The following is a 23,643-nucleotide window of genomic DNA, read 5'->3' on the forward strand; positions in this document are numbered from 1 at the left end:
ACAACACTGGATCATGCTACCAAAAGCATAGCCAGTAGAATGGGGGAAGTCACATTTTCCCACTATTTGGCATTTGAGAAACCACATTTGGAAGTTTAGCTAAGTTCACAAAGTCTTCAGGTTTGGGCCCAGGCACAGGAGGAATGTCAAACTGGAGAGAGCCTGGCAGAGAACCTCTAAGAAGCAGAATATGATCAGTGATGCTGGATTAAGTGTCTAATGTTTATTCACCATGAGAAAGCAAAGGCTAAAAGAAATCTAACCCTGTTTTTTTCTCCCTTTTCTTAAAGATATGTTGCAAAGAAGACTGTTACTAGAGATGCACAGTGAAAGGGCAAGAACCAACAGGTCACAGGCTGTGGCAAGGGAAATTTGAGACAGATTTAAGGAAGAAAATCCTTTACAGTGTGAACAGCCAAGTTCTGGAATGAGCACCCACAATCTGCATCAGTGGGGGTATTCAAAACTTGGCTGGGTAAGACCCTAGCTAACTTTATCTAGTTTTGTTATACCTGCTTTGAACAGGCAAGTAGATAGATGAGGTGACCCCCCTTCCAATGCCAGTATTTCTGATCTGATATTTAATGAGTTTGAAAATCTGAGAGCTAATGAACTGTGCTATGCCATTGAGTCAAACTGACATTTTGCTGACTGTAGTAGCTGCACATCTTTGTATAATGCAACCATTGTAGTTCATGAAATAATGTCAAACCAAAAGTACAGGGTCTATAGTCTGTACTACTGCCTTACCTTTCTTCTGAACCAGATTCCTGCACAGCTGATAAATAAAAACTCTTAGCATGGCTGGTGTCATATGAGACATTAGTAGCACAAGAACAATGACCCACAGCTGAGAGAAAAAAAAGAACATCCAACCCCTATCTGGATAGGCTCTGATAAATACATATTAAAGGGCTGTATGTACTTGGAAAAGTTTGTATATGTCAGATATGGCTTTTTTTGATACTCATCTGTTGTCTTCAGTCTAAAGAAAATCAGAAAGATTATAAATAATTTTCATGTTGAAAATTCTGTTATCTTTATAAAAAGGAATAGAAGTGGAGAAAAAAAGCAAAATGAAGACATAGGGTGAACTTCACCTAATTTTTGTCCTACCAACAAGTACCTGATGAGCCAAAGCACAAAAAGCACAGGAGGGAACGACAAAGTAACTTTAGGGCTGTTATGAGAATTTTTGATCCCTTCTCAGATTATCACTTTTTATAATTCTCCTGTTCTCTGAAAAGCATTGTGCCCCTCTGTAAATCATTGATAAAGAAGGTTCCTATTAATCAGAGACAAAGCCTTTACTATTCCCTTGAGTGATATAAAAAACTCCTAAACAGAGTTGCTGAAACAGAGGAAGGCTTTGCTTGACAGGAGACACAAAATGATGCTATAATTCAAAAGATTGGTGGAAACCACGTGAAAAATACCTTTTTCAGAAGTTTTTTCTTCTGAGTATGATTAAGGATTTGGTTTGTTATTGTTTTGGTTTTGTGCTATGCCTAGCATAGAGGTGATTACTCCATGACCTTGGGCAATTCATACACAGCTGAATTTGGCCTTAATCTTTCTGTGCCTCACTTTACTCATTACTATTAATATTATCATAATACCTGTCTCTTGAGAGCATCAGATAACTTCATCAGCTATTATTTTTTCTAATAATAAGAGACGCTCTATAGTGACTTCATTTTATAAGAAACAGTTTTCTGAAAATAACAGATATGAGATTAATACTAAATTAAGCCTCCCAGTGAGGTGGTTTGGGGATTATTTTTTAGTAATACTTAAGTCAATAAAACCTGATTCTCTGTCGAGAAAGTTCAATGACATGAACCTACCAGCATGTTATACAAGCAAGCTGGTTTAAAGGTCCACAATAGGAAAGAAAACTTCCCTTCCATATTAAATGCTTCTCTGAGGTTGGTTAAGGGGAGAGCTGGGCTTCAGTCAGACACGCAACAACCACCATATAATTATAGCAGCCATTCCAAATTTGTAGCTCATATCACCCACAGCTTTTAGCAAATAAGTCTGATAAACAAATCATCAATTTTGTTTAGGGAAAAGTTCTTTGGGTCTTCATTATCTGCATTTCTGGAAACAAATACGAATTTCAGCCTGACAGTGCCTCTCCAACTACTCTGTTAACTCTGTAAATACGCAATATTTGGCAAAGCACAAGAAAAGCGAAAACAAAAAAAAATTACTAATTTGCTCATGTCACCAACCTTCAAAATCTCTTCTATTTGATTGCAACTGCAGAGAGTTGAAATAAATGATATCTGACTTAAAAGAAATAGCTATTTAAAAAGTGCCTAGAAATGTAGATAGGTGGCTACAGGGATTTTTAAAGTCCTTACATGCTACATTCACAGTAGGGTTTGCATCTTTGGATACCTTGCTATGAAAACATCTTTGTCTTGTTGCATTTTAACAATCTAACCAGACTGTGGTGACTTAAATAAGAAATGTTCCCAGTGCAGCCCAGCTTCATGCAAACATATAACTGAAGTGAACAGAAAGGGGAAAAAAGTGTTTATAGGATTCATGTATGCAGCTTTAGGACGGATTCATAAGATGGAGAAGGCTCCATGTAGATTAAAAAAAATTATATCTCAGTTGTGAGACATCTTTGCAAAGTTTTTAATACAAATTTTGATTGAGCTTGTACTTTATATTAGCAGAAGAGCAGATTTCAGTGTGAATCCTAGGTAGCAAGAAAGACAAAAGGTTAAAAGAATGTGGTAACACTATGCAAAATATTCCAGAAATTTTTAAGGAGAAAAGAATGAGAGCAATTTTTAGGCAAGGATGCATATGCATGTGCTAAGGTACTTGGGTTTTAGTCTATAGGAGAAATTTAGAGTATCTTTTTGCATTCAAGATCATCCAGCCCTATGACTACAGATAAGAGAGATTTCAAAATTGTGCCAGACAAAGGAAGAATTGAATTTTTCCCACCATACTCTGAATGAAAACACTCATGACTAGTACCACTTCAAAAACATTCAAAACTCCAGGGCAAGTTTAGTTTCCAAATGGCAAAACAGCATTTAAATTACATCATCAGCTACCAAAATATTTGACACACTCTTATGTAAGGATTTCCCAGCTCTGCTCTCACACCTACCCACGCCACTTACCTACACACCCCTCAAACCTTTATGTTGTCTGCAGTGTTTGTGACAGGAGGAACAGCTCTGTTTCCCACCCCACCACTCTGTAGGAGCAGCTGCACAAACCCTTCGTTGCCATAGTAAAAAAGACTTTCCCTATTCCATGGTTTCATTCAAACACACAGCAAAGGTCCAGGAACACCAACCACCTACGGAGCTTCTCAGAGAATCTGAGCTTTACACTTCATCTTTACACCTCTTGCTGCCTGCAAGGTGCCATATAGGGGCACAGTGGAACCCTGCAGTTCACAGAGGAAGAGGTGGGGGGAAAAGGTCTTGACTTGGTAAGGAGGGGATAAATGAGAGATTCCAACGGCTGTGGAAGTTTGGATTTCATAGTGGGAGTGTTCCACTGTGCCGGGGGCGGCTGAGACTAGGGAGACCAGGGAGCATTTCTTTACTGAGAGGCTGGTCAAACACTGGAACAGGCTTGCTACAGAGGTGGCCAATGCCTCAAGATGGTCAGTGTTTAACAGGTGTTTGGATAATGCCCTCAAAAATGTGCTTTAACTTTTGGTCAGCCCTGAAGGGGTCAGACAGTTGGACTATATTACCGTTGTAGGTAATTTCCAACAGAAATATTCTATTCTATTCTACTCTATTCTATTCTATTCCATAGTATTACAGAAACAAGCTTCACAACACCTATGCAAACCAAGTAAACAGTTCACCAGCTCTGCAATAAAGCTATTTTGCAATAAAGCAGCCAAGTTTTTACAGGGTTATAAAATTTCTAGACACATTGTACAGTAACTCCATACACAGTTTCAGGCAGGAAGTACAGAATGATATTGAGCTAAGTATGCATGAATAACTGACCTGAGGCTATGCTTCAAGTTACATAAAGTACATGAGTCCATGAATCATCACATGTATTCAGAATCTTAGTACTTGAGATTATATATAACTTGGAAAGAGAAGAAAACATACTAAGAAACCAATGTGTCATGACATAGGATCATCTGTGGATGAACTATAGAATTTTCTTCTTCTGTTCCTTCTTCAGAAATTGAGTCAACTCAAACACACTTAGGCAGAATTACAACACATAAGATCTTTGTTATACTAAGTAAATTGCAGTGGTGAAATAAAGCCCAAAAGATATATAAAATGTATTTAGCTAAATATTTCATATATTCATTGGGTCAGCAGCATCCACTAGTATTTCCCTGAAATTCCTATACTTCACAACTTGAAATAGTAAGTAATAGGCACACCATTGCAAAAAGACATCAATAACAACTATAAACCAGTCAAAGCTCTGAAGATAGAGTGGCAAAGGTAGGATACTTCAGATTGAAACCATCAAGTTAATTTTAAAATTTAGAATACTTGATGTGTTTCTTGGTGTTTGATCCTGTAATGTTTTATGAGTATGCATTAAGGATGTGACCAGGTTCAAAACACATGAAGATAAAGATAGTACAGACTCCCTTACAGAACAAAGAAAAATTAAAAGTTCACTATGAAACCAATGTTGTTACTTCCTCCAGCCTCACAGTTGGTTTTTTTCCCTATGAAAATTTACGTTAATATTTTTAATTTACATTAATATTTTTAATTCTATTTACATTCTTATTAACACTGTGTCTGACATTACTGTAATTTGTATTTATCCTCAGACCAGTCTTATGAAACATCTTCCTCATTATGTTCCATATAAGAAAAACAAAATGACTCTCAGGCTTGTTTCTTAACCACCTTCTTCTTCAACATCTCCTTAAGCCCAGTTTCATTGCTTGATATTTGTCTTCTTTGGTACATTCATTATTTCCCTCCTGATAATGTCTTCTAAAGAAATAATACGTAAACTCATTGATACCATCTTTTTATTTTTTTTTTAATGACAGAAATCTATCATGATGACTCTTTCATTTATATTAAGTTAAATATTAAAGACAAGACTTGTAAATGATGAGAATAGAAATACACAGGTGCAATGTTTCATAAAGGTGTTTATCTCCTGGGAAATGTTAAAAAGATCACAATCTAAAATGGCTTTTAGCTCTGCTGTCTGAAGTAAAACAAATGTTATAGAAAATTTCCAAGTATAATAAGTTATGAAACTCGGGCCATTATCATTTATTCTTGTATTTATACTTCAGTATTACTGATGTTTGATTAAGTTCAGCTGGCTACCATCAACTTTAGTGCTATCTTATTTAGGCTTATTGTTTTACACATTGTAAATTTTTATTCTTTTGAGATTACATAGTAAGTTTTTACTGGCAGCTCTTGAAAGAAGTAATTTATAGGGCTACAAAGGTATAAGTATTTCCTCAGAATTCCTCCCTCATATGTATAGTCAAAACATAGGAAATCTCCAGCTCTTAACCTCCCATTTTCTACACTTGAACAACAGTGAGAGCAGAAGCTACATCAGGAGTGTTTTCAGTGGATGTTGAGTGGCAGAAGATCAAAGCTGGCATTAGAGAGGAAAATTAGAGATTTAAATTCCAATGCCATGTTGTCATCCTGGTGTAGAGGTTAGACAGACAAGTGCTGCTGAGAACAACTGTTCATATGCTTGTGTATAAAAACCATCTGAATTGAGATTCTTTAAAAAAGATCACCAAACCTAATGTCTTCGCCTGATGGCAAGGAGGAAGATACAAAATAAAAGCATGTAAATAGAAATACTGTCATTGTTCTTTGAAATTTTTTATCTTGAAATTAAAACCACTAAAACCCAGTGCAATATTGCCCTCTCTCCCACAAAACAACTACAAAACAGAATTATCATCTGTATTACAGCGATCCATCAAAAAAGCAAAGACTGAAAAAAGTGAATATACAGCTGACAATTTCCCTGAAAAGAATTTCAATTTAACTACTAGCATCAACCCAAATGTGTTACTGTACCAAACAAAGGAAGCATAAAACACTATCAACTCTGCCAATGCGACGTTTCAAATTCAGTCAAGAAAACCACCTGAGCTAAATTAGATCAATGTCCACTTTGAAAAATTTTTTGAATAAAATCCAGCCTACTTTGATCTCAGTAAAACCAATAACCAGCTCAAATCCACACCTATGCCAGTGACTACTGATCTCATATTTCAGGTCTTTCTTCCAGTGTTATAATTCGAAAGGAAAATGGGCAGAAGATGAAAGAGTGCACATGACTGCCTGCTTAAACTGACTGGGCTTCTCCTGCTCGAGGTGACAATGAGGCAGATTTGGTACTCTACAAGCTGCCACAGAACATTTTTACTTCCAGTCCATGCACTTTCAAAGGCAGTGGGAAAAATTAGTTCCCTTGTCATGTCTCTCTCCTATTAACATAGTTATCCAGCATGTTACTTGGCTTGAGCAAAAAATTTCTTAGCATAAAAATGAATTTATAGTTTAGCATTCTGAAAAAGAATTTTTGTGTGCAGGGACCTCCATAAATGGAGCAAATGTGGCCTGTGGCTGTCTGCAATACCTTTATCTGACAAGTCTCTGGCAGCAATAACTAATCCAATGTTTTTTCTTCTGCCAGTATTGTTTCTAGGGTTTTTTGTGGTTTGTGTTTGGGCTTTTTTGCTATTTTTGTATTATCAAGTTGATGTACTTTGTATATTTACTATGAAGACTAATCATAATCTATATAGCTTGTCAAGGTTGCTCTGGTAAAAGAAATTCACTTTAATTTCTTTTATAAACTGCATTCACTTTTTCTACTAGATTCTAACCTATTATAATCTGATAAAGCTTAAATGAAACTTCAGCATATTCATTACTTAAAATTTATTAACACTTAGGACAGAACACAAATATTCATGTGGGTCCTTTCTAATAAATGACTTCTAATGATTGGAAGGAAGAAGTAATGATTACTGTTACATATCTTTTTCTGATTTGTACAATGGATATAGCCTTCATCTTTCTTTACTTTTAAAAAATTCTCTATTTTTCATCTATGTATATTAAAAAATATTTAACTCAACACTATTAAACCTGAGCTGTTCATTACAGAAAGGGTTAGGAGAGGGCAAAAACCCCCAAGTATAGATCTACAGATAAAAGGATGAAATGTCAAGCTGTCAAGCTTTGGGAAGACCTGAAAGACATTTATGGCAGCTAAATTCCCGATTTAAAATATTCTCTTGCTTGTATTTCAATTTCAGATCTTATTAAAAATAAAAATACAGGTATTTGGTGAAACTGTTGGAATTAGAAAAATGATACTTAATAAGAGGTCTGTAACACACAGTCCATTTGATGTCTTTCGATTTTGTTTCTAATATGAATAAAACTCAAATGTCACAGATGACACAGATGATCCCCTAAATGTTCAGCACCTCATCAGTCAGGAGCAGCAGAGTTTCCAGATCCAAACCAACATTAGTTTATTAGTTGAAGCACAAAATCAACAAGTTTTTCAGCCTCTTTTACACAGCCCACAGTTTCTACATAGCCTGCAGCAGCCTCTGTGGGCCTCTGATCTCCCCGTGCAGATCACAGTGCAGCCTCATCCAGGAGACAAATACATCATACACGGTGAGGCTGGTGAGTCATTTCTATTTCTCAGCCTGCTCTCACTCAGAGTTGGATATTACATACCATATGGCCACAGCCTTCATAAACGTGGTTTCAAGGAACTCATCTGATAGCAGAATGGAAATGGCTTTGCTAAGTAGCAGAGCTGCTAATTGACAGGAGGAAGAGCTGAAAGTGATGGTTTTGTAGAAGGAAAATCTTGTGTGATCCTGGTCTAAGCATTTATTATGGCAGCACGAAAATGTTCTAATGTCTGTTACTGGTGCAGACACTTTAAAAGCAAACATATTTATAATGATGCTTTTTTCTTGCTTTTTTCCTATTATTCAATCGTCTGCCCAGCAGAATGCAGTGGGTTTTTTGGCAGCGGTTCTACTACCTCACATGGACTTCCATTTGTTCTACCTTGTGTTCAACCTTCCAGCAATTGCTCTTTATTAATCCTGTTTGTAAACTCTCCTCTTCCTGCAGTTTCTCTCTAAAGTTTGTGCATCTCAACTATTACGCAAAGGCTCCTACTTTGTCTAGTTCTATGGAAAAATTCATCCTCCTTTTTTCATAAACCACCAAAAAGAGAGCCTTTTTTATGGCTTCCCCATTCATATTCTCATAACAGACATGCAAAGTCTGAGAGGAACATTCAACACAGCAGCCTTTTGAGATGGAAATCTAAGTAGTTTTCAAGTTTATTTTTCAGTGAATAAGGGAAAATTGTGTCTCTGCCTGTGGCAGGGGGCGTTGGGATTAGATCTTTAAGGCCCACTTCCATCCCTTAACATTCTCTGATTTATCTGAGGAGTAATTAAGAAAAGTTGAACATTGGGGTCTTAGGTTGCTCCTTGCAAGAACCTTTGTCTTGAGAGAGTGAGGAAGATGTTTTGGCTCTGGTGGAGTGTGGGGGATAGATCCATGAAAGTCATGTTTGCATGACCATAGGCACACACAGTGTGGATGAGGGAAAGAAGGAAATGCCACAATTAACCTGAAATTCCTGTCTAGGGAAGAAGATATTTAGGGAATAATGGTCATCTCAGAAGAAAAGCATACAGTTTAGGTTCCCTGGCCTGAAAGTTAGCTTTCCAAAACAATCATTAAAGACCATCTCTACTTCTAAGCATACAGGGAAAAGCTTTCTCTTTCTGTCTTAAAAGCACTCCAAAATTTCAATAGTAGTCAAACAAAATTTGTGCAAACTGGAAATTCTGAACAAAAAATATTAAAACATCTCTTTTTGAATTTGCACTGCTACTTGCAGTGTAGGGAAAAAAATTTCTTTCAGGGGTTAAGACACACAGAACATGTCTGCTGTCACCTAGAAGTGTTTGTACGGTTGGATTTTTTTTTCCACCTGTGAGACCATGAGGAGCAATTAAAACTCATTTGTCAGTAGTCAACACAAAAGCCAAAGGCTGAATCTTTGAGTAACAGAGATACAATCTCAGAGAAGGTGACCATGGATCTCATGTCTGATGGTATCCACCATTCCAAAAAGTCACCTACTAGAGATTATTGTGCATCACACACGGAGGATCCCTGAGCATGAAAATACATAAATCTGGAAGTCTGTTTTGTGTTGGCCACAATGCCAATACCATTGGTACAGCTGAATCCACCGACTTTGGTTTATTACCAATTTTTGTAAGTTTACGGACTCTTGGTGAAAGGACCTTACCCTTGCCTTCTGCTCCATTTCCATCATTAATCTTTCATGTTGCTCTGCTATTGCCAGTGTTGCAGAATGGACTTTCTGATATATCATTTCTCCTTCTCGTGTTTGAAAGGTGAACAGCCCTTCTCCTGTGTCACACATCCTGCAGGGAGATTTAAACAGAAGGGAAAGAAAAAAGATGAGTACTGTGTAATTTTTATCTAACTGTTATAAAAAGTGCATACCTTACAGTAGCAAATGCCAACTTTAGAGGTGTAGTTAAACTCTGAAATTCCAAATATCTGCTCTTATTTTTAGCATCTGAGAGAGACATATTCCAAGAGATGGGCAAAACTTCATTACCTTATTTTTTAAAATCAGTTTTAATCATCATCTGGATAGTGAAAAAGAAGCTTTAGCACGGAATAAAAACTTGAGGTAATAGAGCCAGTTCTTTCTGTCATTTTTTCCAAATGTCTGCACCAGTAAGTGGCAGCTAAATTTAATTATTTTAACCAATTGATGCCAGAAATACGCAGTACATCATGACTTTGAAAAGCTGACATTTTAAGAGAACACTGACCAATTAAAAAACCCCTGATGTTTTGGATGTTTACATTATTTTTAAGAAAACAAAATTTTGTTAATATCCCAGCACCTTCAGCATGGTCCCAGAAAGCCCAAAACATATAGAATTAAAAAGAATTTTAGAAAAACGTGTCCCAAATAGCTCAATATTCAAATGGGTTTTAAAATATCATTATTTATAGAATTTGCATCCCTGATTCTGTATGATTATTCATTCTTTAAATTTTATAAAAAAATTCTCATCAAATGAACATACAAATCTATATTCTTTTAATTAAATTAAAATTTAATTTAATTTAATAATAATTTAAATTTATTTCCTGCAATATTACATGCATGCACATACACACATACTATTATACTGCAGCTTTTTGAAAATGCAATACCTTTTTTCACTTTTTGTCAAATTAGAATTTGGCTTCCTAGACAATTTTATTAAAAAAGTCATCTGAACAGGACTGTTGTTCTATATAAGGCATTGCTGAGAATTCAGCAGTTGCTTTTGATTTCAAGGTCGACCAGTGAAAATAAAACCTTATTAACACTTACAAAATCTTTTCCTGTTCACTGGAGGAGACATGCTACTGTGAGCCTCCTACAAAGAATTTATGCATTCCTGTGTTTGGGAATAACAGAAAGTATTGGAGGCAGAAACAGTAAACAGAAGTGCTTCTGGAAAATACCTAGTGAAAATACTTCATAATGATCAATTGTGGTACTGAAAAGAAATTCATAGTCTTAAGAATATATGATTAATAATATTATCCATAATTCTGGAATAATGCCAGTTTTATTCATTGCAAAATATAAATAAAATATAATCAATTTTATAGATTGGTATTATTTAATCAGTGTTAATGTGATGTGCTAATTAAGAGATTTAAAAAAAAAGCTTTTGTATTAAATTTCAATGGAGATCAAGATCCCTGCTGTAAACATTTAAGATATATCCTCAGCCACAGTCCTCCAAAGAGCTTCTGGTGGAAATAAAATGTCCCCAGAGTTTTGTGACATTATGGCAACAGCCTTTCAGATCCCTCAGGGCACCATATAGCCAGCACTCTGCTTTTGTGTAAAGAGATCTTAATAAAATTCAAACAGCGTGAAATGGAAAGTCTGGAAAAAAGGATGGGGTTTCAGAAACCGAAGGAAAATATGATCTTTTTGTTGTTTTCAGAGGATGGAAAATCCTAGCGGGATAAAAGGCAATGGGGCATGATTAACATTCGGGATTTTGCTGTTTGTTTTCACCATGCAAAACCCAACCACCACCACTGCTGATCAGAGCAGGGTCTTCCCCTGGCTGGAGGCACTGGTGGAGGTTTTGGCACTGTGCTGGCACCTCACCCACTGCACAGGACATTGCCCTGCTTCCCAACCTTCCCAACCTGTGGTGGACATGTCACAGCAGTGTTGGAAAGCCATGGACACCTGCCTCCCCATGAGGGCTTCCCTGGCTAATGATGGATGGTATGCACAGAGCTGCTCAAAACTGGAGATGAAGAAGAATTCTGGACATCATTTATTAAAGTGCTGGATTCTCTCAACTTGGCTTCAAGTTTAATAGGACTTAATGCCCCAAAGAACGAAGCAGTTGTTACCTGGCACATCTGAACAAGGTAAAAGCTGCAAAAAATAGCATAAAACCTTTTTTCTTCCACTAAAACTTCTTATTAATAATCTGTCTCCCAAGGAGATGAATCCCTTTGCCATAGTGAAGTTTTCCTGCTCATCTTCTCAGAACATTATTCCTTTACTGAGGTGAAAATCTGAATTTAAACTTTCTGGTCTAGTCTAGTCCAGTCCAGTCTAGTCCTGTCCAGTCTAGTCTATTTTTCTGTTCTAGTCACAAACCAAGATCAGTGGCCTCATTAGGGCTAGTTTCAGTCTTTCTAGAACAAGGAAACACAGACTGAAACAGAAGCACTCCTAAGTGTGATGAAGATGGAGACAGGTAAAGGGTGCTCTCCCAACCTTTAGGGTTTTGCCAAAAAAGCAGAGGACCATTACATATCTGGCCAACAGGAACAGACAAGCCCATGAGCTGAAACAAGACTTCTTGTTTTGTTCTATTTAGTGTCAAAACAAAGTCAGTAGAACAAAAAGCTATTTTCTCTATGGTCCTTCTAGATGCCAGATAACTGTCCCTATAAAGCTACAAGTTTAGGTTTAGCCTTGATAATGTGTTGCTTTATTATGAGTCAAAATGAAGTAACTGTGGATAAAGTTAAATTTCTTTATGTTCAAAGCCCATGTGGTTGTTCAGTTGCTGATTTAATAACATTTTCATAACTTTTACATGCCCAAAAATCAGTTTCAAGAAAAGGCAGGACAAAGGTCTGGGCCTCTGTATTCGTGGCACTGTTGCAGTTAGGCAATGCAGCTCTACCAACTCACTATGACCTTCACTGTCAAAAAAAGTCACTGATTCTGTATACTTTAATTTTTTTATGAGATACTTACACACTCTGGGCGCTTGAAAAATGCTGATCTATTTCTGTGTTTTTCAACTTTAAAACAGGGATGTCATTAACCTAAGCTTTAAGATATTTAAAGATTCAATGCATTAAAATTTATGAAGTGCTTTGACTGAAATAGGAAGATGCATTTTTTTTCCATAGATTATTACAGAATGATATAACTGGACAGACAGTGACACCATTAGATAAACAGTGCTGCAAATAGTTGCAATTTTTTAAATTCGTGAAATACTGCAACAGCTTTTCACAACCATCATCATTAGTAGCTCTATCTCAAGAGCCAGGAGAAAGAATAGAGAGAACATGAGAGCTCAGCTTTTTGCCTGGACAAACTTCATTCAAAGATCAACAGTGAAAGTTCTTGCTTTTATTCTAGGTAGAATTTCTGTTCAAGCCAAAGAGATTTTCCCACCACTGCTGCCAGACATTTTTCAACATTTCCCAAATTCATACAATGGTTTCCCACTGCCTTTGCTCACTATGTAACTTCAGTTTTTTAGATCACAATCAATACTGTATATTAACTTCGTAGAATTCCCTCCAAAAAGGAAACTGTTAACTTGACCACCATTTACAGAAAGTACTTTTTCCCAAATGGAAGTTCATGCTGTCATGTCATGGGTGAAATATTTTAAAAGTTTAACAGTCCAATGTTCAGCAACTGCATGAGAAGTCAAGAATCTGACATACCAGCTTCACTATTGCAGTTAGGGGTAAAATGTATTTTCAGAAAAATGAAGGCTGTCCAAAAACTGAGATGTGCAGAAAAATTATTTCCTTGTTTTAAAATAAAGGATAACTTACAACTGTAAGTAGAAAAGCTTTTGGTCTTCATATATCTACACTTAATTTTTAATGAATTTGAATGATTTCTTTCTATCAACAAATAATTTAGGATTAAACAAATAATGGCTATTTTATATAATCAAAAGTATATCAAATTACATACAAATAACTAAAAAGAGCTAAACATCAAACAGAAACTGAAAAAACATAATTAAAATGTTTACTATTAATAACTAATTGCTACTAATAACTATAGCTTTAATAACTAATATGCAATAAATAACTACTATCTTAGTTTAGCATTTGTAGTTCTTCAAATTGAAATACACTTTAAATTCTTAAATGAGAACAGATCATGAATATGTAATGTGCTGTAACCAGAGCACTGAAAGTCACCAGTACCAAACTGGATGTAATTGCTGTTGCACACTCCACAGCTAGTGTGTGAAATATGGTTTCCTTGAAAAAGTGAAGCTGTTTACTCAGACACTTCAAGGCCCAGAAATTAAGCTCATAAAATCACAGAATCACAGAACTGTTAGAGGTGGAAGGGACCTTTGGAGATCATTGAGTACAAGCCCCCCTTCCAAGGCAGGGTCATGTAAAACAGGTTACACAGGAAGGTGTCCAGGTGAGTTTTAAATGTCTCCAGAGAGGGAGACTCCATGACCTCCCTGGGCAGCCTGCTCCAGACCAGCTCTGCCACCCTCAATGTAAAGAAGTTCTTCCTTGTGTTGAGATGGAACTTGTGTTTTAGTTTATGGCCATTTGCTCCTTGTCCTGTCACTGGGCACCACTGAAAAGAGTCTGGCACCATCCTCTTGGATCCTCACTTTTGAGATGTTTACATGTATTGATGAGATCCCCTCTCAGTCTTTTCTCCTCCAGACTAAAAAGGCTCAGCTCCCACAGTTTCTCCTCATAGGAGATGTTCCAGACCCCTCATCATCTCTGTGACTCCTTCTGGACCCTATCCAGTAGCTCCTTATAATGAAGAGAAGAAATAAGAAATGTCTTTCTTATAATGAGGAGCCCAGAAACTGGACACAGCGTTCCAGATGTGGCCTCACTAGGGCTGAGTAGAGGGGGAGGATCACCTCCCTCGACCTGCTGGCCACACTCTTCCCAATGAACCCCAGGATTGTGTGGCATTCCTAACCACAGTCGTACTGCCCATGGTCAACTTGTCACCCACCAGGACTCCCAGGTCCTTCTCTGCAGAGCTGCTCTCCAGTAGGTCAGCCCACAGCCTGTGCTGTATTTGGGGTTATTCCTCCCCAGCTGCAGGACCCTGCACTTGCCCTTGTTGATCCTGATTAATTTCCTCTCTGCTCAAGTCTCCAGCCTTTTAAGGTCCCACTGAATGGCAGCAGAGCCTTCAGCTGTATCAGCCACTTCCCCAGTTTGGTACCATCATCAAACTTGCTGAGGGTTCATTCTATGCCTTCATTCAGGCTGTTGATAAACAAGCTGAATAAGACTGGACCCAATATTGATTCCTGGAGAACACCACTGACTACAGGCTTCCAACTGGATTCTGCTCCTCTGATCCTGACCCTCTGAGCTCTGCCATTCAGGCAGTTCTTGATCCACCTCACAAGTGCTTAGTTAGCTAATACTTATTTCCTGTATCCCAAAGAAGGCAGTCAGACACGTATGGGACCAGACCTGTTACTTTTAAGATGAGTAGTAAATAGAAGTCAGCCTTTCTTTGAAGCCTTGAAGCTGTGGCTGTCAGTCAGGGAAAAAACTAATTGGTATGCAGTATCTAACTCTGAACTGAGACACATTTCTTGTGTTGCTACAGCTTTGATTTTCTGAAAAGTGGTGGAAACTAGCAATTTTGCCTCCAATTTAATTAGATTATCAGTGGAGACACACAAACACTATCTCTCTTGTGGATATCTAACTTTTGTTCTTTCCTTGTTTGTTGTTATCTTAACTTGAGCTAAGCCATTTTGACAGAAATCCTGTTTGTTCTTTGTGTGCAAGGACGACACACACAGCATACACTAAAGACAGGCCAGCTAACCAGCAGACCTCACTATGAAATGAATGCAAAGCTTCCCTGAGGGTCCGAATTCTTTGCTCATTCCAGCCTTCAACACATGCTAGCTTGCTTCCTGCCGAAGTTGTTCTTTTCTGAGAAAACAAAACAAAACAAAAAAGTAAGGAAAGCAAATAAACTCTTTGTGGCAGGAGCATATTTAGATAAAGAGCTCCCTTTATGCCTAGGAATACTTATCAAGACAACTGAAAAAGAAGCTATGCATATCTTTATGAAACTGTAAATCAACTTCTGTGTTGAAATGATAGAAAAACAAAGGGAGAAAAAAAGGGAAGAATTAAGTAAGAATTTCTAACTTACTATAGAACAGGCAAAAAAGGGATACTTTGCGGGGGGAATCAATAAGGAAAAAGATTAACTCCATAAACAGAATAAATATGGCACCTAGGAAGGTTCTATGGGTGAAGCAGGGAGACGACAATTAATAGAAAATGTGCACAAAATGTAAATGATTGAGGTATACAACTTTGATAGCAGACATGGTCAGAAAGACCCAAAGTTGGGACATGGTCAGTGAAAGCAGGGAAAAAGTCCTGTGAAAAATGTGTGAATGGGAAATGAAGATCACCAAGATGAAGCACAGCAATGATAAAAAGTGCAACATCTAGAAGGAGTAGACAGAGAATCTGAGTGTGGTCTGTTACACATTCCCTGTGGCAATAATGAGTTAAACTGCCACGCCTTGCTGTCAGCATTTTGGAGTTTTATCTGGAGTGTTAAAAGGATATCCTAGCAATTTCACGATCTGAGAAGCAAATAATGAAAATGTTCTGATATATGAGGCATCTGCCTGCCCCCCTTAATCATAGGTATTTACTGGTGAGAATATAAAATGAGAAAAAACAATTATGCATGCTATCTACTGCCAGCTATAGACATTCCTCCATGACACTTATTGTCATGTTTTTGCACCTAAGCTAAGGTGACCAACCTTACACTGCTCTTGAATATGCTTATCAGATACAGACAATGGAATCTCCTCAGATTTGGCCTGAGTTAATACAGGGAACGTCGAATATTATTGCACCTCTGATATGGCTCAGTAACTTGATCATGGAGCTTTAGTCCTGAAGATCTGTTCAAGGTTAGATCTTGTGCTTCATGAGTCATCCCCAGTGTTTTCCACTAAATGCACTAAGGGATCTCCACGATATCAATGTAGCTTTCCTACTAAGGCCATTTATAGAAACATTTTGCAATTCAGAGAAGGAAAATGTTCACAGACTGAGTGGAAATGATTGATGATAATTTGCTGCTAGAGAGGTGGAACTCCACCACTCAGAGGAATCCAGCAGTCCTTCTCTAATATTACCTAGAGGATTTTAATGAATTCCAAGTTACAAATCTTTTAAAGATATTACATGCAGTCACTGTAACAAAGATCTTATGTGCAAGTCTGATGAATAAACTGCTAGTCTTTCTGAGCAGAGATGTGATACCCTAAAAATGTTCCTCTTCTACGGAAACTTATAGGGGGCTCACTTTGTGAGTGAATAGTGCTTTTTCATTATAAGGTTATTTCTTTTTCTGCCTAAACCAAAATCCATTTAAGCAGTATAATATACTAGAAAGAGAATTTTTCTAATGAAAACATATTTTTCTTTGTTTTGTCAGCTAGGACAGATTTCTGTACCGTACCAGTGGTAATTGTGGCTCTTGAGATACTTGTTTTTCATTGACTGTGCTGCCTCTACAGCCACTGTCTCTATGATGCCCTCTGTGACAGTACATTTAGACTACTGGGGCATACCAGGGACACCAACCCATTCCTCCATGTCAGATGCTCTCCACTTTTTGCTTAATGGAAGTGCAGAAAAAGGGCTGAGGCTTTGTCTGGATTATATCAATGATTGTCCACTAGCACAATAATCCTCTATTTCATTTCCATGGGTTTTACCCCGTCTATCATAGGACACAGTGGGAAAAGATAAATTTTAGTTTTTCCCGAGGTTCAGTTTTGACAAGAAGGAGGATTCTGTCTGGGACTTGTTTTGGACCACTTCGATTCGGTTGCTATCAAGCCATCTCTACTCTTATCATTAAAATGTCCTTTTTTATATTAATTACTTTGCTATATCAGAATAAATTAGGTAGTGCTGAAGAGTTAAAGATCACATATAATTCTCAATGCTAGTTACATAAAAAGCAGAAAACTGGCATCAGTTGCTGTTGTGCAGGGTTCTTTTTGCCCCCTTTTAAATATGTAACTCCAGAGGGATGCTAATGCCACTGATGGGCTCAGCATTGGCCAGCAGCAGGTCCACCTTGGAAGTGCCTGCCATTGGCTCTGTTGGACATGGGGGAAGCTTCTGGCAGCCACCTCTGCATTGCCCCAATACCAAAGCCTTGTGGCACAGAACCAAATACACCCAACATCCAAAACATTGTTTCTTACCACTAGAAGCAATATTCTGCAGTCTAAGAAGTAAAATCCAAATATTTTACTATAACTACATTTTTTGTCTCTTCCTGCTTTACAGACCACTCTCTTAAAACATGACCTAGACATTTTGATGGGGGCAACTGAGCTGTGCTGTTTGTTCTTCGTCACCTCTAGGTAAGAAATATTCTAACTTGCACATGCAAATTGCCCTCTTGCATTAGTATTCAGTTCATATTATTTAAGAAATAAGTGTAGGTAATTAATACACATGTATATACAAGAAAACCCACTTTATGGAGACTTTAGACACTGTAACATTTACTTTAAAGAAAAAGTCACATTTATTAAAAGCAAAGAGAGGATAATAAAGCCAGTTGTTGACATGTTGTTAAATACACAATACATTTGCATTTTTGACAGTTTTCATAATAGAACAAACATGAAAATGTTGTTAGATAATTAGTTCTGTTAATTTGTAGAGCTCAGGCCTTGTTGATAATGGTGAAATACTGTTTAACATTATTATTTATTACTATTTAACTACTGGACGAGTATCTATTCTTACCAGCTTTGTAAAAGATAAACCAAGAACTCATATATTACTGTTATCATTTTAGTACAGAAGGAGGAGTTCTGGTTGGCTGTACAACACACCAATGAAAAACAGGTCTGATAAAGAATTTGCAAAGACTGCCATAAGCTAAACTGGTTTGACTAAACCTTTTCAGTCATCATGGTTTGGCTATTATTTTTAATCTCACTTTTGAAGGAGAAAGATACAAGTTCTGAGTCCTGGAATCTGGGATCATTTGCAAATACAGACATTTCTACAGGACTTCTACAATCCTGTTAAGAGCTATTATTCCCCAACAAAGACAAATATCCCATAACAGTATTCAGTTTCTTTCAGTGTCTGTAGGAGCAGTACACAGGGGAAACAGCAGTTAATCTATGTGAATACTGTTGACTTTGACAAATATAAAAATGTTAGATATAAAACCCAAATAAGGCCATTACTGGATAAAATAAATGAAAAATGTAATAATACAGGAGCCCTATGGCAGCACATCACTACTTACTATACGAGAAGCAACAAAACTAAGTTACCCGAGATATTTATTTTTCCCCTTTTTATTTTTCCTTTTGGAGCCCTCCAGTACTGTTATCTTTGGGACTGCTCCTTTCCCAGGGATGGAAATCCTGTCAGATGATACTCCCTAGAGTCTGCATTAATTCTGAACACAATAAGATAAAATTCTGAAGTTAACTCAATCCTCTCTCAGGAAGTTACTGTTGTTTTAAAAGAAGAATAAATTTGCCAGTTAACAGATGTTAGAACAGTAACAGCCAAGGATGGAACTTGCAAAGGTATAGCTGTTAATTTTATTTCATCTTTGAGAAACTTGGGATGCTTAGAAACTGTGACCTGGCACACAATATTTGGAGTACCTCATCATGCTCAAAGTTAAAAAAGTTGGTCTCCTCCAGCTTTACCCATTCTGTGATCTTGCAATTCTGATTCTCTAATAATCCCCAGTTTTGCATCTGCACATACATATAAATATGATACCAAGAGTTTAACATTTGAAATAATTTACAAGTGCATTTGTTCTATAATACCTCACTGACCTCTTAGCTGTGGATTGAATGCTATTGGAAACAAATTGTGCCTGCTGTGATGCAGGCAGATACTGAGTTTGTGCCATTTTATTTTGATGGTTAGGATGCAAAATAGGTATTTCGTGTGTTTTGATCAAAGTATATCCACATAAGGAGAAAAGGGAAAATTTCTGGGTGGCTGAAAAAGAATGAACTAATGAAATTAATATTTTTGATTGATGAATAATTGCAGTAAAATAGAAGTAAAAATTATGAGGGAACTGATACAGAGCCACATTGACAGCCATAGAAACAGGAAAAAAAGGTGAAGCAGTCACATGTATAGTTTTAACATTTATCCAAAGCATCAGTTTTTCCAGTTTATGAAAAATGAATGCTGCATTCTCTCCTTTCAAAAGTGGGACACAAAAAGTGTGAAGAAATGATGAAAGGAGCACCCTGAGCATTCTGCGTTGCGATTTTGACGATTTCAAAATAAGCATTTCAAGTGTTCCTCCCACCCCTACCCTGTTTAAATGCACCATCAATAGTGATTTTAGCCATCAAAGCATTTATGGTCAGCCATTTCCCTGAAGCTTTTAGAACATTGTGATTTTATTGTGCTGGGGATTTAAGCACTACTGTCTTCTCTCAATGTCAGTCCACCTTCAAGGTATGAGAAATACTGCTTTGACCATTGTTGCCACAGAGGAATTTTCAGAAAGTCATATGCAAATATTATGGGCACACATGGCTGTCCAGAGACACTCACCATGCTATGAACATACTCTAATGAGTAATTAACATATGCTAATGGCATCCAAGGACTCATCAACACTAATTACAAAACTGGTGAGTTATCAACTCCTGTTTGGAAGCATCCTGTCACAGCTGCAACCTCAGGGATAGGCAGTAGCACCAGGGATGAGACAAGGCAGGGGTTTGTTTAAAAAACCCAATATATCTGTCAGCCACTGAGTAAGAATTGCAGATCTTAGTTGAAGGCCATGATTCTGGCCTGAAATTTAGCTAGACATGTATGCTGACACCAGTGGTCAAATAATGCCTTCAGTGGTAAACTGAGTGTGCAATAACATCAAAAAGTAATTACAGAAAATGTACAGCCCCCACCACAAGCATTAAAAATTCACTGAACTTGCACCAACATTCTACATGTGGTATTTAATTTAGTGAGGAAACATGACTTCACTCCCACTTGCTCTAACTTTTCCTCTTTGACATAAGCCAGGCAGAAGTGACGTAGACAAATTTTCCCTGTTCTCTCAGTTGCAAACAGCAGCAATTCTGTTATGGATCAAACAACTCCCACTGCATTCACCTGGCATCTCTGACTCCAAGTTTGATTGTTTATATGACATTCTTGTGCTAGTCCTTTCCAGCAGTGGAAAACTCTCTATAAGGTTTTCTCATTAGCCTGATAGCTAAAATCAATTTCAGTTTGTGTTCAGGTAAGTGGCAGCTTGATAACATCTTGAGAACCCTCAAAATATTTTTTTTAAATTTTGTTACATAAAAAAGGCACTTACAGTTACACAAGTAAGTGGGAAGAAAAAGGAATGAGTGGATAAAGAAAGTGTAGAAACAAAGAAACAGAAGAGAGTCCTGAAAAACAAAATAATCACAAAGAATCAAATAGCTCAAATCATACTGAAAAAGGACGGGAAAAGAGTATAAAAGGATGAAAGAAAAAAAAGCAGAAAGTGTTATTTACAGTTTAGAGTTACATACTTGGGCTTCCTACATCTTTTCCTATAGTATCTCATATAATGTCTTCTGTCTAAAATGTCATGGGATGCAATGGCCATTTTATGATGTTTTGAATAATGTGCATTTCCACCTCTGATTAATATCAATCAGTTATGCTGACTAGGTTCTTTTTGTTGAGTATCTACTACGAGCCCTGTGTGAAACTACTGATGCTGTACTGTCTAAAGACACATTTTATGCTATCTTTAGTGAAGATTTTGCTTAAACTGAAAGGTTAAAGTAAGAATAGCAAGAATTCTGGTCATTGTGTTTACATGAATATTACACCATTTAATATTCCCTCAGACCACATCCCTGCAGAACACTGAGATACTATTAATTGACAAGAAATGCACCTTAGCAAGTCAGCCAGAAAAGGGGAAAAACAAAGACTGCAAAACAAATTTGGGATAGTAGAATCTAAAAGCATTAAATCCATCTTCTCTAATGCATAAAATTTTTAAGCACAGCATGCCTGCTTTCTGCCCAGGGAACTTGGGGCATTGTTTTAAAGCAATATGAAAAAAGCAATCATCCTTTGCTGTAAAAAAAACCCAAACCTAACAAGCTTCTTTTACACTGGAGTTTACTTGTCTCATTCAATATTTCAGAGTTTAGGCTTCTACTGTTCTGTACTGACTTAGCAATACTTTTATAAGAAATTTATAACAGCCATGGAACTGTTCAGAACACTGGAATGTGTCAATCCCTTCTGTCCATGATTCTGTATGCCAGGTTTAAAAACCCCACAAACAATATATGCAATACCTACTGGTTCATCAAAAATTTATATAGCTACCTAAAAAAGAAAGTATTGGTGGCAAAATAGAAGGGGTACAAATCCCTTATGTGCAGAATGATACATAATGTATATTCGTGGCTCTTATGTAGCAAAAGCTGACTGTGCCCTCCTTGGACACTTACACACAACAGCTAGGGCATGTTTGTGGCTATTTCACACATGCCATTAAAACCACTTTGAATATCCTTGGTAACACTTGAAAGGTTTTTTAAAGTATTTGCCCATTTTGTCAATCTGGAACATTCATATTATACGTTTTCTTTACATCACAGACAGAATCTTAGACTCCATATGAATGCTAATATACATTTCCATTTCTGTATATTGCTATTTCTGCTCTTATTTCTCTGATGGTCCTTTTTACCAGCTATTTGACACTGCTTCCATGTGCACGAAACACTTTTTCTTGGCTGTCTTCCATTTCATCTGTGCTTCTAAAGCTGAGAGCTAATAATATTTCTTCTTTTCTTTTTTTTTTCCCCCACTCTTTGAGAAATTGCTCTAATGGGGCTTAAAGAAGCATCCGGTACAAAAAGGCAAAGTACCTGTGAAATGAAGTATCTGAGGTTGTGCTGTCAACATCTGCTAATGACAAACACTTATCCTGGACAACATCTTCCTGCTACTTTTGCTCTTATCTTCCACACTTTCATATCCTTCCACACATATTCCAAACCCAGCTACCTTCTGCTTTTTTTAAGAAGTCCCTCCCTACCAAGTTCTGTTTTACCAGCCCACTTGTATTTAATTACCACATTCCTATCTCCTCCTATTCCACGTGCTTAGCCCAGTCTGTTGTCCCACCCCAACAAACTTTCCCTCCTATTTTTATTAATATCTGAGTTTCTCTTAGTCCCAGAAAGCTGGTCCACTTGCTGTCTAGTGTGTTATAAACCAGTTTTAGCACACTTTTGCCCTGTTCCTCTTCAGAAGTTGGTTTGCATCGCTGCTGTTGCTCTTTGTTCTCTGTGGCAGTGGCAGCACTCTCAGATGAGCAGAGATACAGATGATCCAGCCTGTTCTATCATTAAACAAATGATAGATTTAATGTTCTATCATTAAACAAAGGGTTGGCACCCTCACTCATCATCTGAAAGAACTTCAGGGTTTCCACTGAATCACCCCCAAGACTACAATTTTCTGCCCTTAATCCCATTCCTGACCATAATGGATACTTATGGTCAGACAGTTTAAATTTTTTTTTGAGTTTTTAAATGTTGCATACTAATAAATGCAATAAGTTACAATAATTTCTGTTTACCTTTATAGTCAACTTGATTAAATTTCAGACATAATAGCACACATTTCAGGTAAATAAAATCCCTCCTGTCATTCATCTCAAAATGCTGTTTTCAGAAAGTGTATCAGGGACCATTTAAACTATCATTTTAAAGAGGTGATATTTTTCAAGTTGGACAGAGAATTATTAAAAAAAAAATAGCAAAAAAACGTGAAAACCTGCTTAGGTGTACTGGTTCAAGCAAGCCATGCGAATGCAATGTTATATTTGACTTTTTTGCCACTGACAGGATAATCAAGCAGATGAAGTATTTCAGTGAATTATAGCACTGACTGAGTTTTCTTCCAAAAAGTCAGAAAGATCAAACGATGTTTGGAGCAGCTGAGATTGAGAGATTCCATTAGATACTACTTCTCCCTCCCCTCTTTCTAATAAGATGGAAGCTTTTTAGAAAATATGTGACAAATGACTACTCACAGCCGAAATAAATCACACACCACAGAGTACAGCATTATTAATAGTGCAGTAATAGTAATAACTTACTGTGATAGCAAAGAAGTACCATTAGGAGGGACACAGTAGCTAATAGCGTTTCCTCTACAGGGGCTAAGG

At 37.1% G+C, this 23,643-nt stretch overlaps 1 protein-coding gene across 1 annotated transcript in view; it reads right to left on the reverse strand.

Annotated features, from left to right (window-relative positions):
• Positions 1 to 23,643, reverse strand: part of DOK6 (docking protein 6) — a 239,412-nt gene that overhangs the window by 50,247 nt on the left and 165,522 nt on the right. Inside the window, exon 6 of the mRNA XM_085052459.1 lies at positions 9,343 to 9,481. Coding sequence (XP_084908585.1) covers positions 9,343 to 9,481 — 139 coding nt within the window. The remainder of the gene's footprint in view (positions 1 to 9,342; positions 9,482 to 23,643) is intronic.

The sequence above is a fragment of the Lichenostomus cassidix genome, chromosome 2 (assembly GCF_008360975.1).
Source record: "Lichenostomus cassidix isolate B80296 chromosome 2, HeHo_3.0, whole genome shotgun sequence".
In the NCBI taxonomy this organism is placed as follows: domain Eukaryota; kingdom Metazoa; phylum Chordata; class Aves; order Passeriformes; family Meliphagidae; genus Lichenostomus; species Lichenostomus cassidix.